At 34.5% G+C, this 22,090-nt stretch overlaps 1 protein-coding gene across 1 annotated transcript in view; it reads left to right on the top strand.

Moving 5' to 3' along the window:
- LOC127968800 (dedicator of cytokinesis protein 1) overlaps positions 1-20,714 on the top strand; it is a 197,216-nt gene extending 176,502 nt beyond the window's left edge. The window contains exons 45-52 of the mRNA XM_052570140.1: positions 1,047-1,223; positions 1,872-1,955; positions 9,075-9,212; positions 11,578-11,723; positions 14,580-14,778; positions 16,812-16,977; positions 18,533-18,684; positions 19,869-20,714. Coding sequence (XP_052426100.1) covers positions 1,047-1,223; positions 1,872-1,955; positions 9,075-9,212; positions 11,578-11,723; positions 14,580-14,778; positions 16,812-16,977; positions 18,533-18,684; positions 19,869-19,964 — 1,158 coding nt within the window. The 3' untranslated portion in view covers positions 19,965-20,714. The remainder of the gene's footprint in view (positions 1-1,046; positions 1,224-1,871; positions 1,956-9,074; positions 9,213-11,577; positions 11,724-14,579; positions 14,779-16,811; positions 16,978-18,532; positions 18,685-19,868) is intronic.
- The last annotated feature ends 1,376 nt before the right edge of the window (positions 20,715-22,090 follow it).

Here is a 22,090-nt window from a genome sequence, read left to right on the forward strand (position 1 = left end):
CCACAGTGGTTCATTATATCTCATATTCTCAATGTTTTGAAGGAAAACGAGCAGCCTTCACCTATTTCACTTGACCTCCAATGAGCTCTGATACAGCTGATTTGAGCCATCTCACCCTCGTCTGCAATATATACTGTATATTTAACCTGTCTTACTCGCACCATATTCTGATGACCCAGGGGCATTTATTGAAGGATGAAAAAGCTCCAAAATCTCAGCACTGTAGCACTAACTTGTCCATTAATAAAAATGGTCTGCCCAATTTTTAATGCAAGGATGAATTTTTAAGATGGACATCAAAAAACATCTTTAACAATCTTTTAAAGAATTGTTTGTACAAAATAGCTTGTCTTTTCATCCAAGATAAAATTTAATAAAATGTTTGTTTTTATTAGATTGTATCTGTAATGATATGGCAGTACATAAAAAAGCCATTCTTTTGGACTGCATGAATATTAAGTGTGCACTATTTTTGACGCCACAGGAGTTTAGTACTCAGTTGCATTTTAATGCATTTTCTACTTTCTACAGATATTTTTAAAGAACTTGTCTCAAGATAGAGTGATATGTTACAGTCTTGTTCGCGCTCCCTTTAGAGTGAACACAACTTACTGCAGGGTTCGCATGAAATACGTAATTATACAATTAAAATGTGGAGTTGTTACTGATTTTCTGATTCTGCTAAGTCACCTTGATGGTGATCATTGTTATCATGCGTCAGTGGCGTTGGTCTGCATTCCTAGTAATATGTAGTTGTATACTTTAATTATTAATATTTAAAACAAACCAAAACATTTATAAAACATTTACCTTTAAGACAAGTTAAAGGGCAGTGCAGTCAGATCAGTAATATGTTCTTGAATATTACACATAGCTTGACTTGAAAACCTGCTCTTGTTGTTTCGCTGCTCATTAGAGGAGTTTGTTTGTTGGATTGCAACTTTGGTTGTTTCGTAACAGTAACATGTTAGACAGCTGCTTTGCATTGTAAATATTTCCTGCTTGTTTATTTTATTCATAAATTATCTTTTTGCTTCTTAATGCAGGAGGAAATCAGTCCACTGGAAAATGCTATGGAGACAATGCAACTAACCAATGAGAAAATCAGCAACATGGTCCAGAGCCACTTAAACGACTCCAGCCTTCCCATCAACCCCCTCTCTATGCTCCTCAACGGCATCGTGGACCCAGCTGTCATGGGCGGCTTCACTAATTATGAAAAGGTATGAGATTATTCTGGTAATTATTGCCAAATTGTGTCACGGCATAAAGATTAAACACAGTGAACCAAGAGAAGTTGAAGGCATAAACAATTTTAGCCATTTTATATCATGAAAGTCTTCTCATCAAGGCTGCATTTATGCGATTAAATACAGCAAAATTGTGAAATATTTTTGCAACTCAAAACAACTGTTTTCTATGTGAATATATTTTAAAATGTAATTTATTCTTGTGATCAAAACTGAATTTTCAGCATCATTACTCCAGTCTTCACTATCACATGATTCTTCATAAATCATTTTAATGTATTGAGATGCTGCTCAAAAACGTGTTATCATCATCATCAATTCTGGAAATAGTTTTGCTGCTTCATATTTAGTGGAAACATTTCTTTCGGGATTCTGTAATTTACTGTTCGTCCATCATAACCAATGAAGACCTCAACATCATTTAACCAAAAAATTCAAAAGAACAACACAGAACAAAATAGAAAGCTTTTCTAACATTAGAAGTTAATGCATCATTGCTCAATAAAAGTATTTTTATTTATTTTCTTTTAAATTGTACAGCCCCCAAATCTTTGAATGATAGAGTATATTTAGAGGGTTGTAGGTGTTTATAACTTACATTTGTTGATTTGTCATCTATAGGCATTTTTCACTGAGAAATACACCCAGGAACATCCAAATGACCAGGAGAAGATTGAAAAACTAAAGGATCTGATTGCTTGGCAGGTAATGATATAATCAATGCGTGTCTTAACAGCAGTACTGGGTCATATGCTGAATATCCCTGTGGTGTTCGCCATGATTTTGCAGGTTATATTACATTAATCAGTCCTTTCTCAAACAATTGATTCAAAAATAAAACTCTGTGCATAATTTCTCTCATGCACAATGTGAGATCACAGTTCTTCAGAAGATCTTAAAGCATCTGTCACGCAGTATAAATATCCAGCGTGAGGTTTTATGTAAAGGAAGGTCTCCCGGGTTGTAGATGTTGGTTGAAGCAGCACGTGTTTGGTGCTGTAAACTGACTTTATCATCAAATCTAAAGGCTTTTATCGCTCAGTCAAAACAATGATGATGGTTACAGGGCAGAGCAACACATCAGATGCTCCTGCTGTGTATGTGTGTGAGATAGAGATCTACTAAAGATAGAGATCTACTTAGCACTGATGAAGCTTAATTTATAGCTGTTAGTGGGAAATGTATCCCATGCCAAAGACGAATAAGTTTTTATCTCTCTGAAAAGAACATCTTCCCTCTCTGTTGCTGTACACAATAACACGTCGCTAGCTGATGGCTCTTTTTGATGTTTTTTTCTTTTTTCTTCTTGTGCTATGTTGTAAATCCTTTTTTTTTTACTTGCTTGTAAATCTCTCAATATACTGTATTATCACATAATCTTAGATTTGTTTCTGTAAGTCAAGTCAAACCACCTTTATTTATAGCTCTTTGAACAATACAGATTCAAGAAGGCAGTTCATTATTGAATTGAGTGATGTCATCATCCAGCTCAGTGATTGGTTGTAGTTCTCATTGATCTGAGATTATGAACCTCACTTTTTAGCAATTAACTGAGATCTGTGAGGCCTACAATCGGCTTTTTTCAAAATAAATACAAAACGTGTGCTAACTGAAAGAAGTCAAGTTGAAAAAAAAAAAAAATGAACCCAATATTTTGAAATATAATAAGAGATTTGCAAGCAATGTTTTTGTAATTGGGTCATATTTGACCCGGACACTACAAGTGTAAAGTGTCGTTCACACAGGACACGTTTTTCCATTCCAGCATGATACTTTTCTGTAGTTTTTTGTGTAAATGCACTAGATCGCTAATGACCATTGGCAGCATCAAGTAGCAACTGTTTTATTTGATATTATCATCACAGCGCGTCTCAAAACCCTTGTGTTCAGTTTTGTGCTTAAAAAACAACAACCCTTCCTTAACCACCCCTAACAAGGTCCAAAATCCTAAAAACAACAATTATCCAAAAAAAAAAAATCTAATGAATTGTATCATGTTTTGACCTTTTTGTGCGTGGTCCAAAAGGCTGGAAAAGCCTATAATGGCTATGAACATTTCTAGTAATCACATAAGGCAGTCATGGAAATTCATTGGTTAAAACATGTTGGAACAAATTTCACCATAGTTTTATGCGTCTCCTGTTTGACTTTGACTTGTTCTCTGTAGTGTGTGTGTGTGTGTGTGTGTGTGTGTGTGTGTGTGTGTGTGTGTGTGTGTGTGTGATGAATAGTCATGAGTCTGAGCAGCTGTCCGAGTGTTCAGCCTGTTTGTCTGATCCAGCCACACGTCGTATATAGTTACTCTCGGCACATAAACGCTTCTGTTGCGTAATGGTTATTGAAGGACTCGTTCTCTTCAGGGACGTGGACAGAAATGTAATGACAGAGAGAGGCTGGTGTGTCGATGTGTTTTCAGGCAAGGATAGAAGGCCGCTGATGAGCTTTTCCATGAGCAGAACAGATGTGAGGTTTTGATGTTACTCTTCATAATTTGTACAAAGGATGGAAAACAAGCCTGTCCAATCTCTCCGCTACAGAAAAGCTGCTGTAGATTCAACACATCTGCTGGTGTGTGTTTGCTGGATAAACATGTCAGGAATGTGTGGAGATTCATGGTTGTATCATCTTGAGGCAACAAGTTAAGATGCTTTCGATTAGTTGTCATCTTCGAATTACAAATGGGCCGTTTCACATTCAAAAATATCAACCTGGAGCATTTGAAATATTGTATGAGGCCAGGCACATTGAGTTTGCCATGTCAAGCTAAATTAATAAAGATTAGGTAATAGGAGCAGTTTGTTAAAGAAAATCTATTAATGACATTATTTTTGACAGCATTCTCATTTTACAGCATTTTTACACAAGTGCCTAATACTCCCGTAGCTTTGCAGGTAGGTTTCTTGAAGTGTCTTGGAGACATTCCCACAAATTCTTCTGGATTTAGTCTTTCTCAAATATAGATAATTCCTGTTTTCGATATCTGTTTATAAAAAAATAAATAACTGAAACTAAAATGAAAACCAAATAAAAAAACATTTTTGTTCCTTGAAATAAAACAAGCATTAACTGAAATGTATTTCAGCTGGTTGCAACATTTCTTATTTTAATTTAGTTTAACTTGATGTACTTAATTAAAACTGAAATAGAAAATAAATATGCATGCACAGGAAAATTCCTAAGATTGTAACTAAAATTATAATGAGAAAAAAAAAAAAAATTAAAACTGATTGAAAATATGAATAATAAACTACCGCACTATTTCAGTGATACTAATTTTCATTTTTAAATTTCATTCGGAGAAATCTGTTTAAAAGCAAAAAGCATTTTTGATATTCTGTTTAGAAAAATGCTTGCAATGACAAAGTAAAAGTCGTTTATTTACACATTAAAGAGAGAGCGTTTTGTAAAACAACCTGAATGTATTTCTGACGTGATAAAGGCTGTTTGATGCCATTTGTTGAATGTATCAGTCATCTTATTTTTGACTGGAGCTTTTTATTTTTCCTCAGGTTTTGATATCAGGTCAGGACATTAGCATGAGATGAGTTACAGCAGCTGTCATCCTGTCACAGAATGAAATACGTCTCATGCTTTGTCTTACCTCGGATGTGTTTTAAAGACGTGTTCCTCAGCAACGAAGACGAGCTCAGTCGCACACATCAATTGTGGAGAAATGCATGAAACGCGCATCAGAAAAGCTCCGTCTTTATTATGTAGGCTAGACCATTTCCTCAAACATGCATGCGTTGTTGCCATCTCACCACATTATTTACACTTTTAACTTCAATTGTTATAGATTTGACAGTGTTCAGCTCATTTATACGAGCAGATGATGAACATTAATGACTGCTATCGAAGCTCTGTCAGAAGGGCTCAAACAGCGGTGGAAAGGCAGGACAATCCCCCTGCAGATTTCAGCTTTTGATTAAGTTTGCTTTCCCTGTTTGGTCTCAGAGCGCAGCCGGGTCTCGGCTGATCTGTGTGAATGTGCTGCTCTCTCAGGTGCTTTTGTTGGCACCGCTTCATTCATGTTAGCCTGCATCTTTCACACTGAGAAAAGCACTTCACTCAGGAAAGAGCAGGAGCTTCAGCTGGTAATGTAGCATGAGGATCTGGGGAGTTTATTGTGTGTTAACGAGAAGAAATTCATCCAGCGCTGTGTTCATGGACTGTGAGAAAATAAAAATAATGCATGTCTCTCTGCCAGCTTGCATTTTCATAAATGACACAAAAACGTCACGGCACACTCACTTTCAGAGCCTCTATGTGATACTAGATTAGTTTTAGAGCAGATCACAAGAATTTCGACTTGTACATGAACTCCAGGTGAGCTCAGACGATCTCAGATGTCGCTTCACTCATAAGTGCACAAGTGCTCCCCTTTTAATTTTTAACTTTTGTAAACAGTCAGGGTTCTTAGTTAACCAAAATAAAAAATAAAAATAATAAAAAATGAACTAAAATATGTTTTTGTGACTTAAAATAAAAAGTTATTATTGCCACATTTTTCAATTTAATTGAGTTTAACTTGCACAAAAATCAGAAATTAAAATAAATGAAAATTACAGAAAAAACTAAATTACTAAACGTAACTAAAATTAAAATAAAAACACAAAATATAAAAATAACTGATTCAAAAAGAAAAAAAAAAGTAAATTATTTAAAATAATAGTAGTATATTATTATTATTATTATTATTATTATTATTATTATTATTATTATTCAAATGATTAAAACTATAAAAATGTATCCATAATATTGAAATAACACTGCAAACATCATTGGAGTTGACTTCCATAGTGTGTACTGGGGTGTGAACCTAAACTGGTCTCACAGTTCAATTCGATTATGATTATCATGTCATGATTCGGTTCAATCCGATATCTCGATGTACTGCGTCCTCATTTATCTGTTGTACTTCACGTTTATTACCTACTGTGAGTCAATAAATACAAGCAGCCAGATATATGAACTGAACCTTTAATTTTACCTGTTCAAAGAAAACATGCTTCTTGAATGTATCAAAGTATTTGGAGCATTTTTAATTTCTCGCTTGTGTCTCGCCTCCCTCCGCCGTTATATGCTGCCGTGACAAATGACATCAGAAAAGCATCAGTTGGACAACCCTAGTGTGAACACAACAATACATATATATTTCTCAAAATATCTTTTGCATACTTAGAGTATGAAGAACAAAGAAAGTCATACCATTTTGAAGACACATAAGTTTGAGTAAATGATGCTTTAAAGTTAATTTTTGGATGACACTTAGCAATGCATTAGCAGAGAAGACCCTCAGGTTTAGAATAAGATTCATGTACGTTTGTGGAGGACCAGTGTGTTGTTGAGTTGAGCTCCAATCCTAATCAAGCTCTGCAGGATTACTAGAAACTTCATCATACTCATGATCGTGGGTGTCTGCACCACATCTTCTATTATTAATAACAAGGAGATATTCAAACTGAAGGAAAGCATTGATTATCTCTGCGTTTGAGCACTGAATTCTTCATTCCGTGTCCACATGTGCTCATCAGTTATATTTTCAGTCAGAGTTCGCTGAGGAGACGGATGTGTAGTTGTGTTGTGTGATTTGGCAGCCTGCTTTTATAGCGGTTTTTATCATGTTATAAAGTCCTGGGTTTGCCTGGAGACACGAGCAGCGCTGCTCTATCCGTCTGTATCTCTGTCTCCTTCACAAATTCCCCGCGGTGCTAACAATCCTTATTAAAGCGGGAATCCTCTCACGACTGTTGAACTGAAGGAGGATCTGAACAAACTCTGCATCGCTTCTGTATTATATAGAATTCAGTGCTCGATTCTGGAAAAATTGTGCTACAGTACATTGCGTATTTAATAAGTGAGCTATAGAATTATTCAGCATAAATTATCCTTATGTACATTTGTTTAATCTGATCATGTTAATTAAACTCTTCACATGTATAGAGCAAGCACAAACATTATTAAACATTCCAAATATTTAAACAAATATTCATGCATTTCAAATTAAGCACTACAAAATATAAACTTGACAGATGATTAAATATATAAATATTTTAAAAATTTAATAATTCATATATTTAAACAAATAATTTATACTAGATTTAAATATTTAAACACATTTAAACAAATGTTTAAATTGTATCTTTAAAGAGGTTTTTATGATCTGATATTTTTTATATATTTTTTAGAGGTTGTTTGAAATTCTGAAGAGAAGCTTGATGTCTTTACTTTCATGGTTGAAGACTATTTTAACGTGCACATGAGAAAGTGCTCCTCTCCATTGCATTGCACTGCATTGCATCAGTTGTACATGAAGCTTGTTGGAGTTTATTTGGTTCAGAAATATCTTTAGAGCGCTCTGATTTACACTCATAATATCTGGAGACAGCAGCACCTCTCTTTGCAATTAGCTGAGCAGTTCAGATTATGTGTGTGTGTGTGTGTGTGAGTGTGTGTGTGTGTGACGCGCCTGCGCATTCAGCACTACTATATCCTTCTGATGTATTATGCTTTATTCTGTACATTCAGATTAGCAGAAGACTTTTTGAGTCATATTTGAGAGAGAACGCAGTGCTTTGTGAAATGAATGCTTGTGCACAAAGGTTTGTTTGAAATCCTGTGTAATATGATCCGTCTTTCACTGCAAATAAAGCCAGCGCCGGTGCTTTAGTGGCTGTTTGCCTGTTTTATGTGTCTTGTCAGACCAGAGGTTTTATGTAGAAGATAGAAAATTGAACCTCAGAGTGATATTTCAGGCCGAGGTGAATCACTGCGCCTGATTCACAGACAACCGAGAGGCTTGAGTAAATCAGTTCAGAAGATCTGCAGGTTACGTCTCACTCCGACAGTCCACAGTTGATTAGTGAGGCTGACTTTTGGGGAGAATGCTCAGTGATTTGATTTAATTTACAATATTTATTTATCTTAGTTAATGCAATGGTAATATCATTTATTTATATACAGTTTTTCTTTATGATGTCATTTTGCATGGGATTTTTCAAAAAAAAATTATTTATATGCATTTTAATCTTTTTATAATTATTTGTATTTTATTTTACTATATAGACCAGTGGTTTTCAACCTGTGGTCCGCGGCCCGCAATATAAATAATATTGTAAATATATGTAAAAATGTCTAAGTCATAACATAACATAATTTCATATATATATATAAAAAAAAAAATATATATATATATATATATATATATAATTAAATAACAAAAACTAAATATTAAACTGTTAGTATGCTTCCACTATTCGAGCTCGCTGATTGGTTTAAGAATAAACCACCAATTTATCTTAGATATTTTTGCTGCATATGCAGAACAACAAATTCAAGCATGCATAAATGGATTTTGTTTGTATTTTGTTTAATTAGTTACCATTGGATTATCATAAACTAACAAAGAACAACAGCTGTTTACAATATTTATTTATCTAGGTTAATGTTAATGGTAGTTTATGAATATACAGTTGTTATTTTTAATAATTTTGGTTGTAATGTTTCCATTCATTTATTTTACTGTAGAGTATCTCTGTGACTAAATTTTAAAATGTATTTATATAATGAACACATAACATAATCATACTCTTTCTATACTGTTTTGTAACAAAAATGTGTGTTAATTTGTTAATACAGCGATATACATTTTTATTCAAATTTAATTTGAAGGAGCATTATGGTATTGGCTTTAGATAAACATTTGTTGAGTGTGTCTTTTATAATGATTCTTGTCAGTGTGAATGTTTAGTCATTTTGTCTTCAGTTTTATGTAAGATTGTGGTTTAATTGCTTAGCTTTTGTTTGTGTGTGCATCTCATTCAGATCCCGAACCTGGCAGAAGGAGTTCGCATCCACGGCGAGAAGGTGACGGAGGCTCTTCGTCCGTTTCACGAGCGTCTGGAGGCGTGTTTCAAACAGCTGAAAGAGAAGGTGGAGAAGCAGTACGGCGTCAGAACACTAGTGAGTCCCAACAGACACTCACTTTCCAAATCATGCTGCATCACGCCTTCATTATTCACTCCGCCGTAACATCAGCCTTCACGCATTCATGGATGTTCTCATCACCGATCACATGCATGCATCACATGACCTCAGGATGGACTCTTCCCTCGCTATGAACTATTACACACATTCTGTGTCTGATTTATGTGTTGCATGTTTGTCTGCATCTGTCTGTGTTGGTTTCTTCCTCACTTCTTGCTCACTGGGCATTTTTATTTAAATATGCTGCTTTATAAAGATAAGCTGCTTTAGATTATGTATTGAGAAAAGCACTATAGAAATGTTGTACTGAATGAAGTCATGGCAGCTGTTAGATGATTATGAGGCATTGTACAATTGCAGTTTTGAAACGCTGTTACTGCTTTAATAGAGCTGTAAGTCTGGCTATTTTTTCAAAGTGTTCGTCCTCTACGACATTAAAATATGCATGTAAATATATGTGATTTTTTAAGCTATTTTGTTGTAAAACAGACCTTTGTGTTCAAAATTAATTCTGTAATCATTATTAGTTAATATGAAAAGATGACACCATTTTTGGACAATGCATACTGTAGGAAATCTATGGTTTCAACCATATATATATATATATATATATATATATATATATATAGATAGATAGATAGATAGATAGATAGATAGATAGATAGATAGATAGATAGATAGAATTGCAATTTCTAAATCAGACAGTCCAAATTGTAAGATAATATCTCACAGTTTGGACTTTCTGATTTAGAAAATGTCAGAATTGTAAAGAAAAAGAAAAAGTATTTCACAGTTCAGACTTTGATCAAGACTTTTCTTGCTAGAAAGTCACAATTACATTTTTTTTATTACATGGTGGAAACGGGCTTCCATAGAAATCTTTAATATGGTTATTTTTCCTAAGAGAATACATAGAATGCACACATACTTTATATATTTATATGTTTAATTTAAATTATTTTTTAATCAGTGCTATTATGTTGTTAATCAAATTATGTAATAAGCCATATAAGCCTGGTCATTTTTTTGTAACACATGCCACCAACTTAATCATATAGTTCATATATACATATATCATATAGTTCATCGATGCTGTTATTGACTCATTAGCTTTTTTTATTAGGTCTAACTTTACTTCATACCAGTCAATGCTACATATAATTTACTTTAAAAACTTCATATTGTTGTTATTATAATTATTATATTACACGTTTTATGAAATGAAAAAGAGCATACGTTTCTTAATACAGCATTTTAATATATGATCGATGTCTCATTTTCTAAAACCTTTAGATTAAATTACTTTTGCAGTTGTGTAATGATCTCACCTTCTTCCTTTTACAAAATATTATCCATATTCACATAGAAAATAATGTGTGTAGCATAAATAAATAAGATTTATAATTGTATTAATGCTGCTGTTGAATGATCATTTATATATTAAATTAGTTTTTAATGATAATATGTCTTTGCTTTTTGGAAATCAGGTTTGATATACTAGACATAAAAAATGCAAGGCTTTTTTTGCTGCATTTCATGTTGTTATACACACACACACACACTTTTGTCCTTCAGTTTTACTGCATTTGGTGTGGGGAAAACCTTAACGTGCATAAATGAAAGTAGAAAAGTACAGTTACAGTTTAGTGAGAGTGATTTTGTGTCTCTGTAACTGTGACAAAGACATTCCCAAACACACTGTACAGAATCATGCCTCTCCTCTGGTCCGAACAGACACGCTGAGATCCCTGACAGGAGGGAGTGAGAGAGAGAGAGAGAGAGAGAGAGAGAGAGAGAGCTGCTGTAGCTGGCAGTTATTGATCGCCCGCTCTGCCAAGGCTCTAGAATTAGCAGCAAAGCTTTCTATACAGTGTGTGAAAGACGGGATCTGTGCTACATATATCTGTTTCAAGGACAGGAGGAAGATAAGGAAGGTATGAGCAGTTCATAATCACATATATATGAGATTCAGACAGAGAGAGGCAAAGGCAGAAACACACTCACACCTGGCCTGTTTATATTGCTGTCTGTCGAGTCGGTGTGTGTGCTCTGAACTCCCAAAGGGAGAGTTCACCCAAAAATATAAATTACTCACCCTCATGTCGTTCCAAACCTGTAAGACCTTCGCTGATCTTCAGAACTCAAATTAAGATATTTTTGAGGAACTCCGAGAGCTCTCTGACCCTGCATAGAGGGCAAGGATCCTTCCACGATCAAGGTCCAGAAACGTAGCAAGGACATCGTTAAAATAATCCGAAGGTTTTACAGTTTTTGAACTTCATGAAGGTGAGTAATTAATGGCAGGTTTTCTGAAGAACTGATGAAATGTGGTGTGTTTCAGCCTTCTGCGTCGGACGAGCGGCGGGGCAGTCGACCGCGGTCAATGATTCGCTCCTTCACCATGCCTTCGTCTCAGAGACCGCTGTCTGTCGTGTCTGTGACCTCCATATCATCAGACAACTCTCCCTCCAGACCGGGATCAGACGGGTAAACACACACACACACACACTCCATCCAGACTACTGCTAGAGCAATGTATCTGCAGATATTACACCTTTAGTGCTTTCTTTCATTCTACTGTTTATACATATGTTTTAGAGTACATTAAACTGACATTTCAAAAGTTTTGTCAATAAATGTTGTTTTTAGTCTTTCTATTCATCAAACATTCCGGAAAAGCCACTTTCTACACACATATAAAGCAGCACAACTGTTTCCCACACTGATAATCAGACATGTTTCTCTAGCAGTAAATCAGCATATTTTCATGATTTCTGGAGATCATGTGACACTGAAGACTGGAGGAATGATGCTGAAAATACAGCGGTGTATCACAGAAATAAATTACATTTTAAATTATATTCAATTAGAAAACAGTTATTTTAAATTGTAATAATATTTCACAATATTACTGTATTTTGAGCAAATAAATACAGCCTTTGTGAGCAGAAGAGATGTCTTTTAAAAACATAAAAAATCATACTTGTCCCTAAACTTTTAGACAGTAGCAGTATTATAGATTTGTTTCAGCACTTGAAATAAAATAAATATTAACGGAAAGTTAAATAATAAAAAATGTAAAAAGTTTAGTGCAAAAAAAAAAAAAAAAAAAACTAAAACGAAACATAAAACCTAATAAGAACTATAGATATATTTACAAAAAAAAAATAAAAAAAATGCAAAATCAAAAAAAAAGCATAAACTTTAAATAAAATTAATAAAAACCAAGAACATTCAGAATATTTAAAAAAAACTATGACAGAATTTATACTAAAACTTTGACTAAAATTAAAAAACAAAAGCATAAAAATAATAAAAAAAATCTATTCAAAATACAAACCAAACCTGTGATAGAAAATAAAGGATACTAAAATAGCACTGCAAGCCTATAGTAGACATACGTAAAACGTAAAAATAGTTTCAAATCTGGGTCAAAACCTTTAAACAACAAAATGTACCATGTTTAATCATTTAAATAATGATCAATCTCTCTCCAGATATCAGCATCAGCCATCGAAAAAGTCACATTAGTGGAGTGATTTATTTTCTTCATTCAGCCGTTACAGGAGGACTAGCACCGAACACTTTTTTTCAATTCTGTTCTGTTATTTCTCTTAGCATGCGGTCGGTTCTCATTCACGCTTCACCTGTTGTTTCTCCAAGAAAATCATCTTAGCTGACTTTAAGAGGTTCTGTGGGTTCAGACTGAATCAGATGTGTGTATATGTGTAACATGCCCGTGGTCTGTCAGGAAGGTGGCAGACACACAGATGCCAGCCTTAAGGATTAATGAGTGCGTGTTTGAAGAGAGCGATTCTATCAAGAGCAGCGCTTCACAAGAGCTTTCATTTGATTCGTTAATCCATCTCATTAAAGCGCTTTGATTCGCTTGAGCCAGGCTTTTTCTGTGCTTCCCGCTGTACAGAAGCGCCTGCGAGTCTCATTATTGTCCAGGTCAGCAGATATGAATCAAACACAGTGTAATGCAGAGAATCTCTTTTACAGGAGCACGTTTGCATGGATGATGTACGGTTTCTATCCGGCTTCGCTGCGTTTTTAAGAAACTAGTTTGTTCTGAGCTTTAGACCTGAAATCCAATAGTGATGACACAGTTTTTCTGTGCAGAGGGGAGCTGTCTGGGTTCACTTACACTTGTGTTAACAAATACACTTTCTTTGGTATTCATTTACTTTATGAAACGGCAGATAAGGATGGAGCCGGTATGAGAGCGTTTCGAGTCAGTGCCGCGGCATCTTACACTCATCGGTCATGGGCTTTTGTGCTTTGCAAACTTGAACATTTAGTTTCCTATGGTTTATTAAAGACCGTTATTGCAGGTTTTGTTGATTTAAATGGTATTTGGGTATCATTAGCTCACTGGAATAATGTTTTCTCAAGAATATGAAATTGATGCATCAGTTAGACTGGGTTAAATCATAAACTGTTATTAAATCAACAAAACCTCTCATAGGGTTACATTACTGCTGGATATCGTTGTATATTATATTCCAGTAATTATTACAAATTAAGAACTTTTAAACACGTTTAATGGAAAAAAAATATATATAAATGTTTTACGAAAAACATAATGAAACATGTTTCTGACCCTTTTTTGGATTTTAATAATTACACTTTTTAATGTATGTTTTTTATGTCCTTATTTTAATATGACTAATTTCAAATTATTATTTTTTTTTATGTTTAATAGAAACAAAAAATATATAAATGTTAAATTAAAAATATATAAAATATATTTCAGACATTATATTAAAATTATAATTATTTTAAACTTCCTCTTTTTATTTTGTCATTTTATAATCCCATTGAAAATGAAAAACTTTTATATATTTAGTATGTATAAAAAAAAATCCTTTCTTTTTTTTCTTAAACTGTTGAAAACTTATTGAAAACTGTTGATTATTTCAATCTTATATTTATTTTTATTTACAGTTTTTAATTAATTTTTCACCTTTTATTTATTTATTTGGTGAGGCCTGTAAAAATGAATATGAGCAGCTCAGCTGACCAGGATGGCAGAAAAAGAAAAAAAGTCCCATGTCTGAGCCTTGATCTCTCAGAATAAAGTTATAAATCTTTTTTTTTTTTTTTTTTCAATTAGCTAATATGGTTGGTTGCCATGACCCTTACGACTGAACACCATAAATGTGCTTTTGAGTTTACATTTGGAGCAAAATGTCAAATGAGTGCTAATATTTGCTCAAGACTTCATAAGAGGCTTCTCTGTGATATTAAACAGCCCAGAAGTCTTCTCCAATAAATCACAGCCGCCGCTCGATTATCTCTTCTCCTCCTCTGATTCCTCTTCTCTCTCTCATCTGATAGATTTGCCTTGGAGCCTCTCTTACCAAAGAAGCTGCACTGTAAGTCTCAGGATAAACTGGATCGAGACGAACCTGAGAAAGACAGGAAGGAGAAAAAGAAAGAGAAGAGGAACAGCAAACACCAGGAGCTGTTTGATAAGGAGCTGAAGACGGCTGAGATCCCGCTGCAGCCCAGCGAGGCGGTCATTCTGTCAGAGACCGTGAGTATCACAAATAAAGACTTACTGTGCACTTCAAGTCACGTCACTGAAAGAAAACCAAATCACAACCAGAAATAAATAGAAACCAATGACAGAAGGTTTGCTTTTGCAGCTGTATACAAATAAATGTTACATTTTAAATACATTTCATTTGTATTTTTTTCTCCAAAACTCCATTTAAGATGCAATTGTGTGTTTTGCTTTTGATCTGTGATATTCTTATTATTTTCTCTACAGTAATGCAGGATTTTTTTTTTACTGGGGACAAAACACAAGTCCTTCATTTTTTTCATGAAAAGGCTTTTTCTTTAAGATATTATTACAAATATATACATATATTTCATGCAAAAACAATAAAAAAGTAATTAAAATGTAATAAAAAAATAAAATAAATAATGCATTGCCAATTAACTAAAATAAAGCAAGTGGAGGTGCTAAGGTTATTAAAACTAAAATAAAACATCAATAAATATTAAAAAAAGCAGAGAGTATTGATTATAAAATAATATTTACTATGTTTAAAACAAAAGCTAATTCAAAATATGAATTAATATTATAATAGTAATAGTAAATGTAATATAATAGTAAAATAATGCTGAAATGACACTGATTGCTGTGTTCTTGACAGGTTTGTGATAATCACTAGTTCATTTGGAGACAGTGTTAACCAAAATACTTTCATTTGTTTGCTTTCCATTTCAAAGATTGGTTCCTGGAGCAGTTCTTTTCATCTTTTTGTTTCTGTTTTTGGGGCTGTGTGTGAAATGAGGCACGTTTCTGAATCTGCTCTTGTGAGTCTCTTCAAGCTCGTTGAATATGAATACCAAATGCGCTCGAGCAGCTCTAGAACAAACAGCACGTAATGAGACTAAACTGACCCATTCAGAGCCTCTCTGACTTCAACCACTAATGTGACAACCTCGCATTTCTGAATCAAGAAAAACTAGCGCACATAATTACTCAGCCCTGGACCTTCTGCATAGTTTGTCTTTCATAAATCATCATAATTACCTTTAACCTTTCTATGGGCCGCTGACCTCTGTGATTCACAATCAGACGCTAAAGCTAGAGCTAACAATCTGATTTACTGCTCGATTAATCTGTCACGCTGATAGCAATCCCATCTTGGTCAGTTTTTACATCTTTAATGATCTCACTTTTTTATTGTTAATGTCCAAAGAATATAAATGTTTATATAAGTGTGTGTGTGTATGATTTTCTAATATTTGTATTTATTTAATTTTTCTACTGCAAATGAAATAAAGCATTAACAATACAACCTGTTTAATGAGAAAACAAAATAGAAATGTTTAGCAAAAAATATATATACAAAGTATATTTCTGACATAGTAAAAATTCTAATATCTAAACAATTATTTTTATTCATTTTATATATTTTAATTCACTATGCTTTATTCGTTTTATTATTGCATATCAGTAATTGTTGTTGTTGTTATTTTTTAATCTGTTGCCAAAATATCTTTCTGTTAAAAATATATATTTGTAAATATTTATCACAATTTATGTGATGATTCTGAGTTGCACTTTACACTGCAGAAGTGTTCATAAAAGTTTCACATTTTTTAAAACATTTTAATGCACGATTCAGCATTTATTACAGTAGCCTAAATGTTACTTCACTCAAATGATGTGCAAATCTAAAATTAAAAGATTTTTTAAAAAACATTTTAAATAACAGTTTTGTTTGGACTGGCGTTACCTTCTCTATCGATGTAAGTTTTGCATCATGCCCTATGTATGTAGATGTTGTATGTAAACTGTGTCAGCGAGGTCTGGGTGATATAGAGTGCCTTTGAAGTTTATTCAACCTATGGTCATTTACAACTGGAATAATTCATAAGCATGCTGAATTATGCATTAGATAAACCTGTATGCTCATGGAAGTGGCTCCCCGTTACCATTATATCCATGCATTTTCATGGCCACATTTTTAACAGTCGTCCTGTTCAGTCTTGATTAATGGAAACCTTTTCCCGTGAAAGTGTAAATCTGTCATGTTTTCCTCTCTCCAGATCAGTCCGTTGAGGCCCCAGAGGCCCAAGAGTCAGGTGATCAGCTTGCTGGGTGAGAAAAGGCTCTCGGTGTCTCCAGCAGCTCCTGCCAACCCGTCTGTGCCCGGCGTCCCACCTCCCATCATGCCCCGGGCCAAACTGCACTTCAGCTTACTGTCTGGATCCAGTATGTCATACTTCTGACAGATTCTCCTGCATTTTTATTTCAAAACATGATGAAATTTAGCCAGTTTTACTAAAGCAAACTAAGAGGAAGCACCACCCACCTACAGGAGAAGACTTTATAATAGTTACATCAATTTACAAAAAGGCTATTTTAACCAATTCTGGCATCATTTGAATGAATGAAGCTAAAGAAATTCAGCATGGAGATATCTAATCACACATCTGAACACCTGCGTGCCTAAAGCAATCTGCATATTTGAAATAATATTAAATAAAAGAAAACTGGCTTTGATCTGCTGAAATGCAGCAGAACTAGATTTGGCATCACATATTGTCCTCTGGTGTTGCTTTATCAACATAATTCATCATATTTTAGCTGTTGGAACAAATAGAGCTGTTGATAATTATCCAATTATCCTTCAGTCTGATTCATATGTTCGTTTAAAAGTTTGGGTAAAATATATATATATATATATATATATATATATATATATATATATATATATATATATACATTTTTTTTTTTTTTTAAGTTCATCAACTAAATTAATTAAAAACAAAGTGAAAACAGGAATATTGTGAAATGTTTCAGTTTAAAAGAGATGTTTTCTATTTGTATACATTTTAAAATGTAGTTTATTCCTGTGATCCAATGCTGAATTTGTCCTTTGTGTATAGAAAAATCAAACAGTATTTATATATATATATATATATATATATATATATATATATATATATATATATATATATATATATAAAAGTATTAATTTCTTTAGAAAAACATCTTACCAACCCCAAAACTTTGGAACGGTAGAGCATGCATTCGTAGTAGTGTCATTTGCATATGAATATCAGTTTCTGGCTTTATCTGAGGGGTTAAAAGCATTCAAACCCTATACAGTGTTTTTCTTTTTATAAATAACCATTTTTTCTTAATTTCTCATTGAAATGAATGAGTTGTAGTAATTTCTTTCTCCAACTATATCAACTAATCTATAAAACATACTTTTGATTCTGCTCGATTTTTATCAGGACAGACTTTTACGGACTTTATCCAGAAAAATGTACAGTTTAAAGAATCTTTTTGGTAGAATGGTCCTCCATCTTTGTTTTGATGATCCTGTATTCATGATCATATGTTTTGTGTCTGTCCTGTAGCAGCCGGTGAATCTAAATACAAGCAAACGTTCTCCCTCCTTAAACCTTTAGAGAACGAGCCATTTGCTGGCGTCTTGTGCTCCGTCTCATGCTGTAGTGTGATGACACACAAGCGTAACGCTGAGACGTGAAACGCAGGACTCTGGGAGGCTGCAGAGGTGTTAAATAACTCAGATGAAAGCGTGTCTGATCTGGTCTTGTGAAGACGTGTAATGGATCCAGGCTCGAGTGCGAGGCGTTTTCTCTCCCATGGGTTCAGCCCGCTGTCTGATTCGGAGTTTGCACCGCATGTCGTCATCTGTGCTAGGCCTCCTAAAACAACTGATTTACATTGAGTTCTAGGCACAGGTGAAAATGGCATGCATCATCATGTTGATCTCTATCTTGTTTCAATGCAGATCTAGAGCTGAATGGGACGGGTTATGGAGATAAGGGTGAGACTCCGCCCCCACTTCCTGTCAAGAGCAGCATGGGCGACTATGGAAACTTGATGGACAACTCAGACCTGGCCAGTCCGACCACGCCCCCTCCTCCACTGCCACACCAGCGGGTAAAACGCTCCATCAGTGATCTTCATTTCCATTATTTTCACATGATCATTAGCGGTTACAAATCCATGAAGCCGTCTGTTCCTGTTGCTCAGCTCTGAGGATGATCAGTGTAGACACACCGAGCGCCGTGATTTACACACAGCAGAAGTGTGACTGTGCCCTTGAGTCTCGTTCTCTCTGCAGGATTTTACTTTAAATAATCTCAGACACTGTTTAATTAACCCATAACCTGAACTTCTCTGCAGCTGCTGGAAGTTACGGCACATTACAGTGTTAAAGGTAGAAACCGCTTGAAGTTCTTTGCTGTATGACGGCAGGATATAAAATATTATTTTATGATGCACTTAATCTTCAAAGGCTTGGGGTCGAAAGAAGTCTCTTATGCTCAAGTCTGCATTTACTTGATCAAAAATACAGTGAAATATTATTTCATTTCAAATAATTGAATATACTTCAAAATATAGCTTATTCCTTAAAGTTGAATTTTCAAAAATCCTTCAGAAATAATTTTAATACACTAATTTGGTCATTTCTTTAGTATTTTTTGGTCGTGAACCATGAACAGCATTATATATATGTGTGTGTGTGTGTGTGTGTGTGTGTGTGTGTGTGTGTGTTTTTACTGTCGATCAATTCAGTGCATTTTGGCTGAAATAAAATATTAATTTATAAAAAAAATATAATTATCCTTAACCCAAACATCTGAAAAGTTTTTTTTTTCTTTTTTATTAGTATTAGATTTACTTTATTATTGATTCAATTGCGATCACTTTATTATAATTGCTCATAGTAATTTAAGATTAGAGATTTAACAGATTATTTATTTTTCATTCATTTGTTCGTTGTTGCTTTCATATTTCACAGAGACTTTATTTTGTTTTATTTAATCTGTTAGTACTCATTAAAGATAGAGATTAGACCAATATTTGTTTTACAAATACACCAAAAAAATCTGATATCAAAAGGAACAAAATTTAAATATGATAAATATATTTTATTTATTTTAAATGTATTCATTCATTCTGTTGCGAAGAGACCAGATCATCAGAGACTTGGAGCAGAAAGGAAGTGCTTTAGTAATGTTGCGTGGACAAGCTGCACCATCTGATCTCTCTAGTGACTTGAGTTAATGCTTCACGCAAGTGTTTTAAAAACTCCATCTCTCTCTTCCTCATTTTTCCAGCACCTTCCGCCTCCGCTACCCATGAAGACCCCTCCTCCTCCTCCTCCGAAGACCACTCGCAAGCAGACCTCCATCGACTCGGGAATCGTCCAGTAAGCCAGCAGACACCATCGTCAAAACGGAGACATCCGCATCAGCCCTCTTCCAACGATTTCCCGTCAACATCCCTGACAGAATGACATGATGAATCCCTCACCTCACTCCTCCGCTCAACGGCTGATGATCGTCCACATCCGGATCAGACCTCGGAGCATTCACCCCAGTGACAACACCAGCTCTATTCCACATCACTCCAGGCGTCAGACCACAGCAAATATAGACGCAGTGTAGCTGGAGTCAGGGAATTCTGGGTATTTTTGGCAGATGGTGCATGTCTAACTAAAACTCCACTTGAGATGAATCGAGGGTTTCCTCTCTTTAGGTTTTTTCTCACTTTGTATGCACATTCTCATTGAGACGCGTGACCAATTCAAACCACAATCAAAGTTTCCTCTTTCTCTCATTTTTACATGATATTTTTATCCTCTATATACACATTTATGTACAGAGGTATTTGTATATATGATTTTATTTTATTGTTTTATTTTTTATATTTTTTATCCTTTTTTGTATTTGAAGTTTATAAAAATTGGCATTTTTTTTATCCAAAAAGGGCTTGGTTTTCCAATTTGAGGGAGTGTAAAGGTATTCTTACATATATATTTTTTAATTGAATTTTTTATTTGTGTAGTTGTTTAAAGTCATTGTACCAATCCAGCATATAAACCACATACAAGCATACTGATAACATTGACTGCTCTAAACCCACTACTGACTTCTGAATAAACTCAGTGTATTTGTAACGTGCCTCTTGTTTGGTGCTAATTAATCCAGTGCATCGTTGACATCTCGCAGATTTCAAGTTTGTTTTGTCAGGATAACGTCATCCTCCGTCCGCTGTGTTTGTGTGATGTTACCGCAGGTCAACCACTGCAAAACCAGTCTGGAAAGGGAGAAAGTGGAGTCTGAGGTGAGGTCATTAACTCATTGCTTGTTGAAAAGCTACGTCTTCCATTCAGCTTTTTAGTACAACGTGGAGCTGAATCCGGGCTTGTTTGCATCATAAAGCCTGCCAGCTTTCACTTTACTAAAAAGGTTTTGAAAATAGCAAAGCATTGACTCATGCATGCATTATCAACAGAGCATCTTCTGTGAGCTGAGGGAGGAGATATGCTGGAGAGCGTGTTTGTATGTTCAAGGTCACTTTCACAGCACATTCAGTCAGAATTACTGCTCTGGTCTCAGTGAACTGATTCATTGTGTAATACTGATGTTTGGCATGAAGTCATTGGTCTTAAACATGCAGCATTCATCATCTAAAAATGGCAGATTGTGCAAATCACACTGGATTGGGGTTTGGTGTTTAAGTGTCAAGTCATGCACAACATTTTGGATTTGGCAAAGAATGTGTTTTTGACTTTTCTTTAAAATACTGTTACATTTATTTTTAATGAATCACACCAAAATGAAAATGTTATATCATTTTCCCCGCTTTCAAGGCATCCGAGATGTATATGAGTTTGATTCTTTGTCAGATTTGGAGAAATGTCGCATTATATCATTGGTTAATCAATTGATGCTCTGCAGTGAATGGGTGCCGTCAGAATAAGAGTCCAAACAGCTGATAAAAACATCACAATAATCCACAAGTAATAAACAGCACTCCAGTCCATCAGTTAATGTCCTGAGAAGACCAAAATCTACTTTTGTAAGAGGTGTTTTTTTATGTCAAACCACTGCTTCCAGCTAAAATGCGGGTCCTCTATCTGTAATATTGGTTTCTCCAGTGAAGTCGTTTGGTCTCAATCAGAAATAAAATGTGCACAGATCAAGCACCTTTTATAAGTGAAAACAATCCCGAACACATCTTAACTAATATGTTGACACATATTAGAGGACTCTAGAGAATGAACTTTTTTTATGGATTATTATAGACTCATATTTTGGCCAAAAACATTCTTAATTATGGGTTTGATTCTTACAAACACTCAGCTTTTGGCATCACAAGACATCAACTGATGGACTGGAGAGAAAGTGATGGATTCATTGGTGAGCAAGTGATGTAATGATGAATTCCCCCAAATCTGAAGAAGAAACTAACTTGGCATTTTCATTTTTGGGTAAACCATTCCCTTTCTTTAAAATTGTTGCAATCCAACTTGTTTGTGTGGTAAGTTGTGTTC

This window comes from Carassius gibelio, chromosome B12 (genome assembly GCF_023724105.1).
Source record: "Carassius gibelio isolate Cgi1373 ecotype wild population from Czech Republic chromosome B12, carGib1.2-hapl.c, whole genome shotgun sequence".
Classification (NCBI taxonomy): Eukaryota; Metazoa; Chordata; class Actinopteri; order Cypriniformes; family Cyprinidae; genus Carassius; species Carassius gibelio.